This window comes from Nannobrachium achirus (assembly GCF_963921795.1).
Source record: "Nannobrachium achirus genome assembly, chromosome: 13".
Taxonomy (NCBI): domain Eukaryota; kingdom Metazoa; phylum Chordata; class Actinopteri; order Myctophiformes; family Myctophidae; genus Nannobrachium; species Nannobrachium achirus.
In genome coordinates, this window is record NC_137833.1 from 2,855,247 (window position 1) to 2,871,177 (window position 15,931).

At 43.2% G+C, this 15,931-nt stretch overlaps 1 protein-coding gene across 1 annotated transcript in view; it reads right to left on the reverse strand.

Annotated features, from left to right (window-relative positions):
* The window catches only part of tarbp1 (TAR (HIV-1) RNA binding protein 1), a 62,775-nt gene extending 51,142 nt beyond the window's left edge, over window positions 1–11,633 (reverse strand). Inside the window, exons 1-8 of the mRNA XM_080741058.1 lie at window positions 11,209–11,633; window positions 8,448–9,001; window positions 8,109–8,286; window positions 7,549–7,646; window positions 6,797–6,866; window positions 2,989–3,143; window positions 2,388–2,440; window positions 1,608–1,705 (exon numbers count right to left, since the gene is read on the reverse strand). Of these exons, the coding sequence (XP_080597184.1) occupies window positions 1,608–1,705; window positions 2,388–2,440; window positions 2,989–3,143; window positions 6,797–6,866; window positions 7,549–7,646; window positions 8,109–8,286; window positions 8,448–9,001; window positions 11,209–11,539 (1,537 nt within the window). The 5' untranslated portion in view covers window positions 11,540–11,633. The remainder of the gene's footprint in view (window positions 1–1,607; window positions 1,706–2,387; window positions 2,441–2,988; window positions 3,144–6,796; window positions 6,867–7,548; window positions 7,647–8,108; window positions 8,287–8,447; window positions 9,002–11,208) is intronic.
* Between the last annotated feature and the right edge of the window lie 4,298 nt (window positions 11,634–15,931).

Genomic DNA, 15,931 nt, shown 5'->3' on the forward strand with positions numbered 1-15,931 from the left:
GCAGATATGCAAGCTCAAAACGCAGCACCCTTTGAGCTTGTAGATCTGCTACTTTTGCGACTTTTTAATTTGAATCCTGACAAGTAACAGTTTTGGGCCTGAGGTTTCCACCTGACAGAGATTAAATAAAATACAGACCAGAGAATGTAATCAAATATGTGTGCGCGTTATGAACGTATGGAACCTCCGTTGTGAATGGGATCGGCCAATACAGAGAGGCTTTTTGAGCTCCACATGTCCTACACTCTTCTCCCTCCGGGCTCCCAAGCTGTGGAATAAACTCCGCATTGCAGTCAGAACTGCAGACTCACTCCCGATGTTCTGCCATAGTTTGACTTTAAGACCTCCTCAGACTCCACCTCACCCCCTAGCACTCCCTCTGTGAATGAAGACCTCCTCAGACTCCACCTCACCCCCTAGCACTCCCTCTCTGAATGTATGCCTTCGTGTCATCGATTCATTTTCATAGATGCTAGATTACTGTGCACATAATATGCCATTATACATTTGTTATCATGTTTTTATTATTTAGATTGGTTTATTTTTTTTATATAATTTTTATCCCACGATTTTTGCAACCCATTTTTTTTTTTCACCCGGTGTCAATTATCTAATGTAATCCTGGGCGCTACACTCCAACCTGGGGAGAGCAACAGACTCTGCAGACTCTGCTGAATTGTCACTCTGGATAAGAGTGCCTGCTAAATGCCTGAACTGCAAATTGTTACATTTGGTTTGAACTGAATTGAGAACAGAATAGAATAGAAAATACAGAATGACTGAAGCTGTGAACAGATAATAACACATTATGTTGATGCCTGTATCATTCCTGTGAATATTCTCTGTACCTCTGTGCTCCAACGGTAAGCTAGTGAAGAAGGTATTATCTGTACCTCTGTGCTCCAACGGTAAGCTACTGAAGAAGGTATTATCTGTACCTCTGTGCTCCAACGGTAAGCTAGTGAAGGTATTATCTGTACCTCTGTGCTCCAACGGTAAGCTAGTGAAGAAGGTATTATCTGTACCTCTGTGCTCCAACGGTAAGCTAGTGAAGGTATTATCTGTACCTCTGTGCTCCAACGGTAAGCTACTGAAGAAGGTATTATCTGTACCTCTGTGCTCCAACGGTAAGCTACTGAAGAAGGTATTATCTGTACCTCTGTGCTCCAACGGTAAGCTACTGAAGAAGGTATTATCTGTACCTCTGTGCTCCAACGGTAAGCTACTGAAGAAGGTATTATCTGTACCTCTGTGCTCCAACGGTAAGCTACTGAAGAAGGTATTATCTGTACCTCTGTGCTCCAACGGTAAGCTACTGAAGAAGGTATTATCTGTACCTCTGTGCTCCAACGGTAAGCTACTGAAGAAGGTATTATCTGTACCTCTGTGCTCCAACGGTAAGCTAGTGAAGAAGGTATTATCTGTACCTCTGTGCTCCAACGGTAAGCTAGTGAAGAAGGTATTATCTGTACCTCTGTGCTCCAACGGTAAGCTAGTGAAGAAGGTATTATCTGTACCTCTGTGCTCCAACGGTAAGCTACTGAAGAAGGTATTATCTGTACCTCTGTGCTCCAACGGTAAGCTAGTGAAGAAGGTATTATCTGTACCTCTGTGCTCCAACGGTAAGCTACTGAAGAAGGTGACCATGAAGGTTTGGAGTTTCACCCCCAACTCAGGACAATCTCCTACGCTCTGACCGGCTGCCCTGGGAAGACATAGAGAGCCCTTTCATTAGGAAGCAAGGTTATTATAGTAAACGAAAACTAACTAAAAAACGAAACTAGAATGGAAAAACATTTTAGTTAACTGAAATAAAAATAAAACCTAAGCTTTTTAAAAAAACGAAAACTAACTGAAACGGTATTGTGTGTTTACAAAACTAACTAAAATAAACTAAAATTATAGAGAAAATCTCCTTAGTTTTCGTCTTTTGTGGAGAAAAAAAACAAAAAAAAAACACCAGTTGGTGAGGTCAAAGAGAGAAGTTGTATGTGTCAACATTGCTGCCAGTCTCAACAATATGATGTGTTGTTGATTTTCTTTATTAGACAATACTTTTTCCGGAACTTTTTTAATCTCACCCCTGACAAATACCCCATATTACGTAAAAGACTAAAACTAACACTAAAACTAATAAAAACTAAACTAAAACTAAGCATTTCAAAAAATAAAAACGAAACGAAACTAGCGACCTCACTTTAAAAACGAATTAAAACTAAACTGTAATTGAAAACAAAACCTCAAAACTAATACAAAATAAAAACTAATGGAAAAATCCAAAACTATTATAACCTTGTTAGGAAGGGGGCAAATCAACGTGTCATGGGATGTATTTGCGGATTCATTTTGCAGTTGGTAATTTCTTTACAGTTGGGTAAGATTCCTACCTGTGAAAGAGGGAGCTTTCAGAGAGGACATCCATGAAGGGGCCAACAATGAACTGTAGAGCAAGAGATCAGCAGGAAAATCAAACAAAGCATCTCAGTATTTTTCAGTTGAAAAATGCAAAACTAGTTGTGATGAGGCTATCTGTGCACATATTTGTCCACCAGAGGGTGCTGAAAACACCAGACGCAGCACAACTATACCACATCTCAAATATTACCTCTGGGAACTCGGATTGCTCAATAGGCAGATCACTGTAGATCCCAATACTCAATTCCTTGCCTCCTTGGCTCCTTCAGCATGACAGGGTTACAATGATATTGGTGACCTGCTGAGATGTGTGACCATCTTGTGGACTTCATAACATAACTTCTACTGTTTGTTTTTAACAGAGTTAAATCTAGCAATATTTAAATATATTAATAGGCGTTACATGGTGGTCACATTATTTTGTCAGGTCATCAATTTCACCACAACACATGGCATCTGATTTAGGCTGCCTTGTTGTTTTGATTGCAGACTATAAATCAGAGATCATTATAAACAAATTTGAACGTACATGTGAAGTTAAGAAAGAAGATATGATAAGTGCGTTGTGTGGACCTGTGAGAAGGCTAAGGAGAAGGCTGGCTGCTGGAGGGCCTGTAGGTCCAGGAGGTGCCACACCCCCTCCTTCATTAAGGCCTTGTTTTCACTGTGAAACATGCGCTGGTAAACACACAGCAGCCACGACGGATGGAACAGACCACAGCCTGACACTGGAGGAGACACACAAGAGCAGAAACCATTACCTTTCAAGGAAATTAAACACAAACAACCTGGGATCAAATGGCCAAAGGATCCAGTGTTGTTATTAACCCATTCAGAACGGGTACACTGTATATAGTGTATCATTATTTTATGCTAACTATTGAAAAATAGCAGATATACATTTTATGCTAATTATTGAAAAATAGCAGATATACATTTTATGCTAACTATTGAAAAATAGCAGATACAGTACGAGCTTGTAGATCTGCTATTTTTGAAAAATCATGAAAATTCGAATTTTGACCCGATTCTATAAGTGTCTTTTGAATCCTTCTAAGGTTTTTTGAAAAACCCATGTTTCTATGTCAGCAAACTGGCCAGCCGTTGTCAAAGAAAAGGTCCTTTTCACTTAACTGGAGCTCAGTTAGTCTGTTCTTGAGAGACTACTATGTCAGTGGTTCTCAAACCTTTTCATGTGAAGGACCCCCAAACTGATATGTATTTGGCCACTGACCTGCATCTCAAAATATCTAGTTCCAGGGACCCCCCAGAAGCAAAATTTGAGTTACAAACGTTCGTTTTGAAAATACATATATTGAAAGATTTGTTCACATTTTCACGACTTTTTCAAAAATAGCAGCCGCTGTGAGCTTGTATATCTGATATTTTTCACTGGTTAAAGCATTCAATAATTCTAGGCCTAAATGGGTTAATTAGGCACGTGTACTTTATCTCCATGAACCGGAAATACATTTTATGAATATTTCTAAATGCAGACCATGTTGACTGATCATTGCAAAGTACTACTGTACTATAGGTGCAATTTCTAAACAGATTTCTCCCACCGATATGCACACCGACAGTGGTGTAAAGTAACTACAGTAAGTACTATAACTCATACTATTGCTCTTCTATTAGTTAGGGAAAGTCAGCCAAGTCTTTGACCAATCTGGGGACTGAATGCTTACCAATAGCTTTCTTCAAAAATGTGTTCATAAAGGTGTCACTATATATTTTCAAAAGATTGTTTTACATTTTAGACAAAATTTGATAACTTCATTCTGCATAATGAGTACTGTACTTTTACTTTTAGTACTTTAAGTATATTTTAATGCCAGTACTTTTGCACTTTTAAGTACAGTTTGAATACTTTTAACAGAGTATTTCCACATTGCTGTATTAATACTTTAAGTAAAGAAATGGAGGACTTTTTCCCCACCACTGCAGAAAGGGTGCGAGGGTGGAAATGATTTATCTTCTTCTTTCGGGAATTAGCCTGAAAGAAGAAAGAAGATAAACGACTTAAAGACCCTATTGGTTTGCAACTGGAGCGCTGCTGCTGAGTCAACAGTGCAGCCATGGGGGCATCGTGGGCACGGGCACAGCTTGCACCTTGCTCGGGCACAGCTTGCACCTTGCTCGGGCACAGCTTGCACCTTGCTCGGGCACAGCTTGCACCTTGCTCGGGCACAGCTTGCACCTTGCTCGGGCACAGCTTGCTCGGGCACAGCTTGCACCTTGCTCGGGCACAGCTTGCTCGGGCACAGCTTGCTCGGGCACAGCTTGCACCTTGCTCGGGCACAGCTTGGGCACAGCTTGCACCTTGCTCGGGCACAGCTCGGGCACAGCTTGCACCTTGCCTCGGGCACAGCTTGCACCTTGCTCGGGCACAGCTCGGGCACAGCTTGCACCTTGCCTCGGGCACAGCTTGCACCTTGCTCGGGCACAGCTCGGGCACAGCTTGCACCTTGCCTCGGGCACAGCTTGCACCTTGCTCGGGCACAGCTCGGGCACAGCTTGCACCTTGCCTCGGGCACAGCTTGCACCTTGCTCGGGCACAGCTCGGGCACAGCTTGCACCTTGCCTCGGGCACAGCTTGCACCTTGCTCGGGCACAGCTCGGGCACAGCTTGCACCTTGCTCGGGCACAGCTTGGGCACAGCTTGCACCTTGCTCGGGCACAGCTTGCACCTTGCACCTTGCCTCGGGCACAGCTTGCACCTTGCTCGGGCACAGCTCGGGCACAGCTTGCACCTTGCCTCGGGCACAGCTCACCATGGGGCTCAAGGCCACTTCTACCCCTGCACCAGCCTCCTTTTCAATGGCAACATTTTTACAGAATCGACTTGGTCTGCATTGTTCAGAAAAGTTGAGTTGGTTTGCAGAAATGTGGAACCCAGGTTATTCTCTCTCTCAATCAGACTGACCATTCATAGTTATTCAGGAAAGAGGGGGGGGGGGCATAGAGAGAGGGCGACCATGGAGAAGGACATAGGAAAGAAACAGATCAAAAGAAAACATCAGATTATAACGTATTAGATAAAATGTATCAGGTATCTACATGGAATACCAGAAAAGTCACCAGAAAGAAACTCACCTGGGCTGATGGTTTATGCCTTTTGATTGATTGATTGATTGAGGTATTTATTAGAAGTATTGGATAGGAAAAGGTACAGTTTCATGACAGTACAGTTCACTGATACAATGTCAACTAAAAGGAAACTCGGTAAGGCAAGGCTTATTAGTTAATTTCCATTGAAATCCTTAATATCCTTATAAACCTCTGTAAACTATGGCTAAACGGTTAAACCTGACCTTATTCCTGACCTTAACCTCAGTAAAACGGTGCCAAAACCTAACCCTATTTCTAATATTAACCTCAGAAAGATATGCGTAATCCTAAAGTTATTTCTAACCTCATTCTCAGTAAAACAAATACAAGAATAAAAATCTCTGCAAGTTTCTTTCTGGCGACTCTGCTGGTTACCTGTACATGTGGTTACTATGGTTACTATTAGACATCAAGTGAAAAAGGTAGAAGGCATACAGCAGGGGTCTTCAACAGGGGGTCCGGGACCCCTAGGGGGTCCTCAGAGTTACTACAAGGGGTCCTCCAAATCTTTGTGTGATAGAAGCCTTTTTTTCCTCCTTTTTTATATTAACCACTTGAACCCTAGTGTCCATATTCTGAGAACTTTAGCCAAAAATAGCAGATCTACAAGCTCACAACGCCTCGCTCTGCGAGGCGTTGTGAGCTTGTAGATCTGCTATTTTTGGCAAAGAGCTTTGGTGTAAAGGGGAAAAAGAGCAGACAAAGTACAGAGTGAAAGGTCAAGTTTATTATGTATTGACGGTTCAAGTGGTTAAATATCTGAAAACACAAATTGACATGAATCCAAAATACACTGATGATCGTGCTGTCAAACGTGGGGGTCCCTGCTTCATCTCTCTCTCAACTAAGGGGTCCTTGGCCTGAAAACGTTGAAGACCCCTGGCATACAGTATATGCAGGTATGGTGCTTGGGTTGCATTGTTGCTGGAGTCTTAATCCCTTTGCACACAGGACAGTTGCGTTTTCTTCGTTTGCGGCATGAATAAAACGCATTGGATTTGGTGTGCAAGGCTGTGCGGAATCGGCGCTGCGGATCCAAAAAGGAGTCATAAAAGGAGTGATGAGTTTTTTTACCGCATGTGACAAGACGCACGAATCGAACTGGTTTCGATCGAGAAAAAAACGCACGGCGGCAGCCACTCGTCGCACGGCTAATTCGGAGCCGGTGTGCATGAGGTCATAGAGAATCATTGTATTCTTTTCAAAAAATGATATTGTCCGTTTTATCCGTGCGGTTAAACGCGCCTGTGTGCAAAGGGCTTTACTCTACCTTCGCTGTCAGATGCTGTTGTCTGGATCAGCATGTCGATTCTGTTCAGGACCGGTCGGATCACATGAATCTGCACAGGAAAAAGGAAACAACAAGCAGAAATGAAAACTGCTGACGACATCGGAATCTGAATTATTTGTATTGTTGCACATTATGCCAAGGAGTGTGTATTGGTGAGCATGGTGGATTGTGGTCAATAACAATACTAGAGACATTTTTACATATTGCGTTCTCAGAAATAGAAAGCAAAAGTGGGGGTGCGGTGCTGGGGGCAACACTACATCACTGAAATGGTTGGGATAGCCTACGTCAGGGGTCTTCCACATTTTCAGGCCAAGGACCCCTTAGTTGAGAGAGAGATGAAGCAGGGACCCCCACAACCTTTTCATAGATTCCATATAGTTTAATTGTTTGACAGCATAAGTAATTTTGGATTGTCAGTTTGTGTTTTCAGATATTTAACCACTTGAACCGTCAATAATTAATTAAGTTTATCTTTCACTATGTACTTTTCCCCCTCTACACCAAACCTCTTTGCCAAAAATAGCCGATCTACAAGCTCACAACACCTCGCAGTGCGTAGATCTGCTATTTTTGGCTACAGTTCTCAGAATAAGGACACTAGGGTTCAAGTGGTTAATATAAAAAAAGGAGAAAAACGTTTCTATGATTTGGAGGACCCCCTAGGGGTCCCGGACCCCCTGTTGAAGACCCCTGGCCATGTTGGAAGTACCCTTTTGGGGATCACCTACCTGGTTCTCCTCCAAGGTCTCCATCACCAGTGCATAATCCTCCCAGAACTCTCTGAGCAACTTGCTTCTGCTAGGGTCCCATCTGAACAAGATCTCATCTGTCACAATGTAGAACACATCGTGTTGGATAACCATGTCTGTTCACTGTACTGTTAAGTCAGTTAATATCAACCTTTGATACAAATTTGTCGACACTGAGAATGTACAAATGGGGCGAAATCCATTTGTTACAGACCCATTGAGGGTCCATTTGGTCCCCACACTCAACATTACCAGTGCTGCAAGTAAGATCCAACTCTGTCTGTCTTATAATAAAGATCCATCTTGTCATCTTCCACAGCATTAGCGAATTCGCTCCAACGCTATGCGAGAGAAAAATGCTATTGACCAGATCTGTAGGTTGGTGGTGTTGAGGGCATCAAAAAAAGGTGGCGTTCTGAGAGGCATCCCGCCGTGGAGAATAGGGTTTCAACACCACAATAAATGCCACAAAGTAAGTCTACATTGCACCTAGTCTACATTTCCACCAATGGCTGCCAGTGGGAAGCAGCAGCTTTTACCTTGGTCTGATGAAGAGCGGGGACAGTGGAGCTCCTCCTCCTCTGAGCGGGCCACACATCTCTTCAGCAGGTACAACGCACGCTTGCGCGACACGGTGTCCACGTGCGTCAGTCCGTCCTGGACCATCCTCCAGAAGTGGACAGACAGACGCGGGTCAGGGTGACCGCATGGCGCCTGCTGAACCAGAGGAGGAAACAGGGTTATTATTATTGTCAACTAAAATGTACGAAATAAAAAATGGTGGAGAATCTCTCTCTCAGCTAAGGGGTCCTTGGCCAACACCCCTGATCTAAAGAATAAAATAATAATGAAATAAAAAAGGCTAATCTACACTACACCTTGGGGAGAAACAGATGATCGGAGAGGACCGTCAGGCACAGTAACGTGCGCTCTGTGACCGCGGGCGTGCGGTCGCTGGCGTGCCACCCACACAGATCCTCCAGGATGAAGCGCAGCGCGCTCCCCAACTCCGGACCCCCGGCGTCGCTGAGACATTTGAGGAGGCTCAGCAGAAGCCTGACGGCCACCTTGGAGACGGCCGCCACGCCGGCCGCGTGTTTGATAAAAGACGCGGCGGACGCCAGCGCGGCGTGCGCGAGGTGTTGGTGTCGGTCCGACGACGTCAGGGTAGGCGACAGCACGGCCATGACTTCCACGGCGACGTCCACGCTTAGTGTTCCACGGGGGACGGGGGACGTGTCTGCCCCCGCGTCGCCGGCATCGCCGTGGTCGCCCGCATCCAGCTGCAGGGCGTGGTCGCCCGCATCCAGCTGCAGGGCGGGCAGGGCGCAGTGCCACAGTCTCTCTGTGACGGAGGCGTCACACAGCGGGGCGCACACGCCCAGCAGCCTGAGCACAGCGCTGGTGCTCTCCTGTACGCTGAGGGCGCCACCTGTGAGTGAGACATGACGACACATTTTAGACGGAGCTGTCAAGATTATGACATTTTACATGCCGATTAATTGTCACTCAAATAATTGCAATTAACGATTTAATTGTGGTCACGCTGAAAGCGAGCACACGTATGTTATCCTCAGTATTTATTTATTTATCTAGTAAGTTCTCCTCAAAACCTTGGCGCCTTTCTACTCCTACATACTTACACCGAAAATCACCATTCAAACATCAATGTGTTCAGCTTACTGTGGCGACAACGTGTGCTATTACTTTTTACAAGAATCGGCCAAAGGGTGGCACTGTAGGAAGCCTTTGAAAGTGCAAACTTTTAACAGGTATAGCTCATGCTCTGTTTGACATACAGCCATGAAAACTGGACACACATATGGGTCTCCTCATGCCGAACACTCTGACTTTTGACCTTTAGATCTCCCACCATTTTGAATTATATGAAAAACTCTAAAGTATGTGAATGGTCACAGCTTGGTCGTATCTCTGCCTATAACGCCTGACACTGTGGTTCCCCTGACACATCACTGTGACATCACAGGTGACATCACTGAGTGTCAGGGGAACCAAACTAACAGAATCCCTTTTATGCCCATAGTATACATGGAGATCCCTGATGTCATCAATATTAAGCCCATATCTAACAGGACTTCATATGGGAATGCCCATATATGGAGGCCACATCGGCCACATACCACACTAACAGAATCCATATATGGCCAAGACAGATGGCCAAGACAGCCCATATCTGTGTGGCTGGTTCTACAGACAGAGATCTCCATGTATGGGCATAAAAGGGTATGATGTCAGATGTCATAGACCTCATAGGACTTTCACATAATGAATAACTGAGTAAGCATGTTTGGGCTCTCACAGCATATCTCATATACAGTACATGGATCACCATATATGGGTACACTGGCAAGATGGCCAAGACATGGCGCGACCTCGCCCTTTAGCGCTTGGGAGCGTGTCGCTGTTATAAATGTCATCTTTTCGACACCCGACTAACCGGGAACATTTAAACATTATGTTGGTTTGTTTACTGTTGAGTGAGAAAACAATGTTGCCCGTCAAAGTATCGTCAAATCATCTGGGGAACCCCTAGCTCTGGTCCATAGCGTTAGTGGAGTTCTCACTAACGCTATGGACCAGGGCTAGGGACCCCCAAAATAATTTCGGGTCCCCCCTGCCCTGGGGTCCTGGCCCACAGGTTGAGAACCACTGGATTATTGAACTTTAGAAGGTGCCATCATGGCATGGGGGGTCCCCAGAAGATTACCTTGACGTGCAACATTGTTTTCTCTCTCAACAGTAAACAAACCAACATAAAGTTTAAGTGTATAGAGGGTATCTGCACATTTCTAAAGTGACGATTTGAGGACTTTTTAATACCTCTAAAACTAGTAAGACGCCTCAGGGCGACATGTGACAATTCTTGGCCTTCTGGCCAGTGATTTATATCGGACCAGTTACCCATATACAGTATGCTGCTCTGGTATTTGGCGGGTGTTCTCAAAAGCTGACGAAAGCCTGACAAACATCAGATGTCAAGTGCCTTGCCCGTAAAATGATGAAATGCCAGGCCTGGTGTGAGATATGATCTACTGGACAACACATTTCAACGTGAAGTTGATGATAAAGTTGACCACTTCTGTATCTTAGTTACTTCTCTCTTTGTAATCTTGTTGTCATCAGTATCCTCCCATATTGGGGAAGGAAACAGCTCAAGATGTCAATATGTATTCATTCCATAAGCCTGTGCAGATATTATAGTTTGGTCTGGCACTGTACAATGTCATGCTGGGACCCTTTAGTTTGTCAGCGGATTCCTTGTTGTGACTCGCGTCAGTGCAACCACACTTGCAATGTCCCAGAATTGCACCTTTCTTGTTGTACCCGTTGTCAGAGTACCTAGTGTGGTACCCACTAGTACTATACTAGTAAGACGCCTCAGGGCGACAAGCGCTAAGGTGCTATAATGGCTTTGGTCTGACATCTCATTATTCCGACGTTCCATTTGTCCGACGCTGGTGAAAGTTAACCTGTGAATGCTACTATGCCTCAACCTACTAACCCTAACCAATTTAGCACTAATGAGATGTAGGACTAATGAGATGTAGGACGAATGAGATGTCGGACTTATGGGCAGTCCCCCGTTAGGAAGGCTTGTTTTGCCACAGTATACAGTACCTCCTGTGCTCGTCAAGGCTGCTTGTTCAGCAGAGATGGTTGCCAGCAGGGCGATGCACTGTGACCAAACCACAGACTCGATCTTCTCTGTTAAAAGCCGTCTTTTAGCGACTGTAAAACGAGCTTCTCCTCCTTCTCCTCCTAAGGACCCCTGGGTCTCATCATGATCAGCCAACAGGGGTCCCAGACCCTCCATGAAGGCTGTCAGGGCGTCTATCTGCTGGGGGTCCACCGGCCACTGGTCCGCCGCCCAGCACAGCCTGGAGAACAGCACGTCCAGGTCAGGACTGGAGAGCAGCAGAGCCTTGATCAACACAGAAGAAGACATCATGCTGGATGATGATGAAGAGCTTCCATACGCAGAGAGCTGTTGTTGTTCAGTGTTCTGCTCCTCTCTCTGATCTGATCTGATCTGCGACACACAGCAGACACCACGCGTTTGCGTTTGCGGAATGTAAACTTCCGCATACGTCACCATAGCTGGTTCTCGCGGGACGAGACTGGAAAAAAGCGTCGTAGTCCCCCCCCCCCCAGTGGTGTCAGTTCAGAAAAAGGTAAGGTATGGCAACATGACTGGTGTTGCCATACCTTTATAGCAACAGGAATGATACATTTATTTAAAGAAGTTCTATTTTTTCCCCAAAAATGTCTAATGGTTTCTTGGGCTGGATATGGCAGTCTGGAACGGTTGTTCAAGTGCAGCTAAACTTGGCATAGTAAACGTGCCACAATTAACAATAATGCATTGCACCTGTGCAGCTGACCTGTGGAACCTGGGAATATACCATTCTGTCAAGATGGGGAGAATACAAGTGTGGAGAATATAATTCCTTGTTAAATTTTGCATTTGTAGTATTTAACAAAATAACCAGCACAGATAGACAAAGAGACATTCATGGATTTATATTTTAAAGTAACTCCCCCCTGGACCCAGGATATGGCAGCTGCATACCCCTGCCATAGCCATCTCCCGATTAGGGAGTCTTAAGCCTGTATCAGAGTCGGCACCGCGGTGTAGTCTTTTTGAGCGTTAACGTTGTAGTTTTATGACTCAAAAAGACTACACCGCACTACACCGCGGTGGATAGCGGTGCCGACTCTGATACAGGCTTTACTGGTTCGATTAATCGATTCTATTAATCTAGTCCTTTAATCTCAAGGACATAATTTGCTATAATAGCAATCCAAATAATGGTGAACTTGAGTTTATTTTTAATTTCATTCTTCTTTATGACAAATGTTTTATTCACAAGCTAACATTTGCCAATTTCTCACCTATTTTCACCCATTTCAAATTGGAGTTCAATATGTTAATTACATCGCTTGACCTAGTAAATAACAAAAAGAAAAGTAAAACTTTTTATTATATAATCTATTTTCCCGATCCCTTTGATTAGCTCTGTTATCTTGTACTATTGTAGTATTGTTTATTTGTCCGTTTGCTTTTATGTAACTTTTTTCTTTCTTGTATTATTGTCTATTTCTTGTGCTGTTTGATTGCTTGAATATTTTGTACATGTAGCTATATCTAGAGGTGGGACGTTCGCGAACGAATCGAGTCTTTTGAACGGCTCTTTGAAATGAACGATGGGATCCGGTTCGCAGTAGCTGGGAGCCGTTCCTTTCTAATGAACAGTGGTGTAAAAAGCACTCAAATTCTTTACTTATAAGTAAAAGTATCAATACTGCAATGTTGAAATACACTGCCACAAAGTAGAAGTTCGGAATCCAAAATAGGCTACACAAGTATCGGTATCAAAAATGTAGCTACTTAAAGTACCAATAGTAGACTAGACAGTAAAGGAATAAAATGTAGAAAAATCATTTGAAAACAGCAGATCTACAAGCTCACAATGTGTCGCAACGTGACGCATTGTGAGCTTGTAGATCGGCTATTTTCAAATGGCAGGTGCCAGGTATGTACCTATATATGTCAGAAATAAATGTATATAGGGACAGGGTTGAAGTGATTTGTAATTATAATCAAAATCTACAGAGTAACTAGTAAATAAAATGAGCCAGTCTTTTGAACGGCTCTTTGAAAGGAAACGGATCCCAGAGATCCTGCTCACATCAAAGAACCATAAATCCCATCTCTAGCTATATCTTCAATATCATCAGTGGGTGTAATCTAAAAGTGTAAAATCTATTTACACTTACTTAGATTTTAATCTTACGCCACTAGGGAAATCAAATATAAATTGATGTATTTAAATTATTTATATAAATAGTTTTGACTTCCAACGATGTATTTGCGGATTATTTTGAATATCCCTTAATTATAAACCAACCAATTAATGATATACATAGCCTATATATACATATATATATTCCATATTCATAGCTTAAATTACTCACATCATGTGTGGGGGCATGCTTCATTTTCACCAAAGTGATGAACACATTCATTTCAGTAGGTCTATAGTCAAATAGCCTAACTGATGATTCTGAAATGTGCATTATTATTTCTGCATTTTAATGTCCAGGTCAGCCTGCCAGTTGAAGATTGCTCTCATATGAGGAAGTTAAATTGAAACGGTGACAGTGTAGGTCTAAACAACAATAGTTTGATTACTTAAAACATGATTTGTGTTACACAAATCGTTGTGGAATAAGTAAGTGATATCACTTTCCAATAAGCTCAGTTTATCTGGGTTGGGCAGCTGGAGGGAATTGAATGCTTAACACACCAATTATTACTATTAATACAAACAAAGCCGTTATGGACAAACATGTCTGGGTAAATTAGAACAAGCAGCTCTTTGTTTTGTGGGCAGATTACATCATACAAAAACAGATCTACTATAAACCTGTGACGGCCCGAAAAAAGAAACGCACAACAAATGTTTTCCACCCTGAGCAAAGTCTGGAGATCTAGAGCCATCCCCTTGAAGACAAAACTTAGGATCTTCAACTCGGGTGTTAAAACCGTCCTACTAAACAAGGGCATCCTATCCAAACTACAACCGTTCATAAATAGAAAGTTAAGACATCTATGTTGCATCTGGTGGGTGGCCAAATAAAATGACCAACAAGGAGCTGTGGAAAAGGACATAACAGGAAGAACTAGAAACAACCATAAAAAGAAGATCAACATCACCTGGGGAGAAGCCAAGAGGAAAAGCCGAGATCGTGTCGCCTGGAGGCAAATCGCAGAAGCCCTATGCTCCGTTCGAAGCGAAGAGGATTAAGGCGTAAGGCAACAGAAATCATTCCTTTACAACTAGAATGGTTGTGTGCTAGTTATGACATTGGTACAGTAGGACAGTGTTTCTCAACCACTGTGCCTGGGGACCTTTGGTGTGCCCCTAAGAATGGTCAAGTGTGCCCCTTGAAACTGCTTGAGAGCCAGTATTGTATTTATCATTTTAAAAATGATTTAAACTAATGAAAACAGACGATCTACAAGCACAACGCCTCGCACTGCTTGTAGATCTGCTGTTTTCACTACTGTTGTGCGACAGCCTTGAATGATGAAGCAGGGCTTTACTTTGCGAAGAAACGTACACATTTGAAACATGGAGATACAAGGTTTCTCCCCGACAGTGACGATATTTACACCTCCGTATTATGTTAGTTGGGGTGCCCATGGATTCTTGGGACATGAAAAGTGTGCCCATGCAGAAAAAAGGTTGAGAAACAGTGCAGTAGGAGACAATTATAGCACAATTAAACGATGGATGAACACACAGATTTGACAGAATAGCATTTTCCACAACGTTGTATTTAATTTGGACCACGTTATCATAAAGAAAAGCAAGGTTTGTTGCAGCACAACAACTCCAAAAAACACTCTCTCTACATTCATAATACTTTTATACAGGTATACACAATGTTTTCATATAGAGTCTACACAAAAACATATTTTATGAAATGCTATAAAAACAGAGTCTCTCTTTTAAATATATGCATTGGCCATGTTGTTCCAACCGTTTCACCTCTGGGACATCAATCCACACTGTAAAGTGTTCAGACTCTGAGAGTGTCCATTTGTACACTCTCAGAGTTACAGAACCAACGTTGAGAACATGTGCTATTTAAAAACAAAAGGAAAACAAGAGAGCAAGACAAGACCACACACTAGGGCATTCACCAAATATTCGAATATCAAAGTCACTATTCGACGTTGTTCACCGAAGTCGAATATTCGCTTATTTTAATTTTTTTATTGTTTTGTCTTTAAAATATATATATTTCTTCATGGTTTATAAAGCTTGGCTAGATAGGAAGTCATAAGAACCCTGACAAGCAATTGTAGGTATTACATTTAATGTGACTCGGTTCCGCAGATAAAATAGCAGATCTACATGCTCACAACGCCTCGCAACGCGAGGCGTTGTGAGCGTGTAGATCGGCTATTTTCACAATGTTTGCCTCTTGCTTAATTAATATTTGCCAGTTTGGCCAGTCCTGTCGAATACTTTGAGGTCGAATAATTCGAATACTAAAAATCACTATTCGTGAATGCCCTACCACACACACACACACACACACACACACACACACACACACACACACACACACACACACACACACACACACACACACACACACACACACACACACACACACACACACACACACACACACACACACACACACACACACACACACACACACACACACACACACACACACACACACACACGGTTTAACAATACAAACGGGTCATCTGATGATGAACCAGATGAATCCGTGCGTCCCCGTTCTGACATTCACTGAC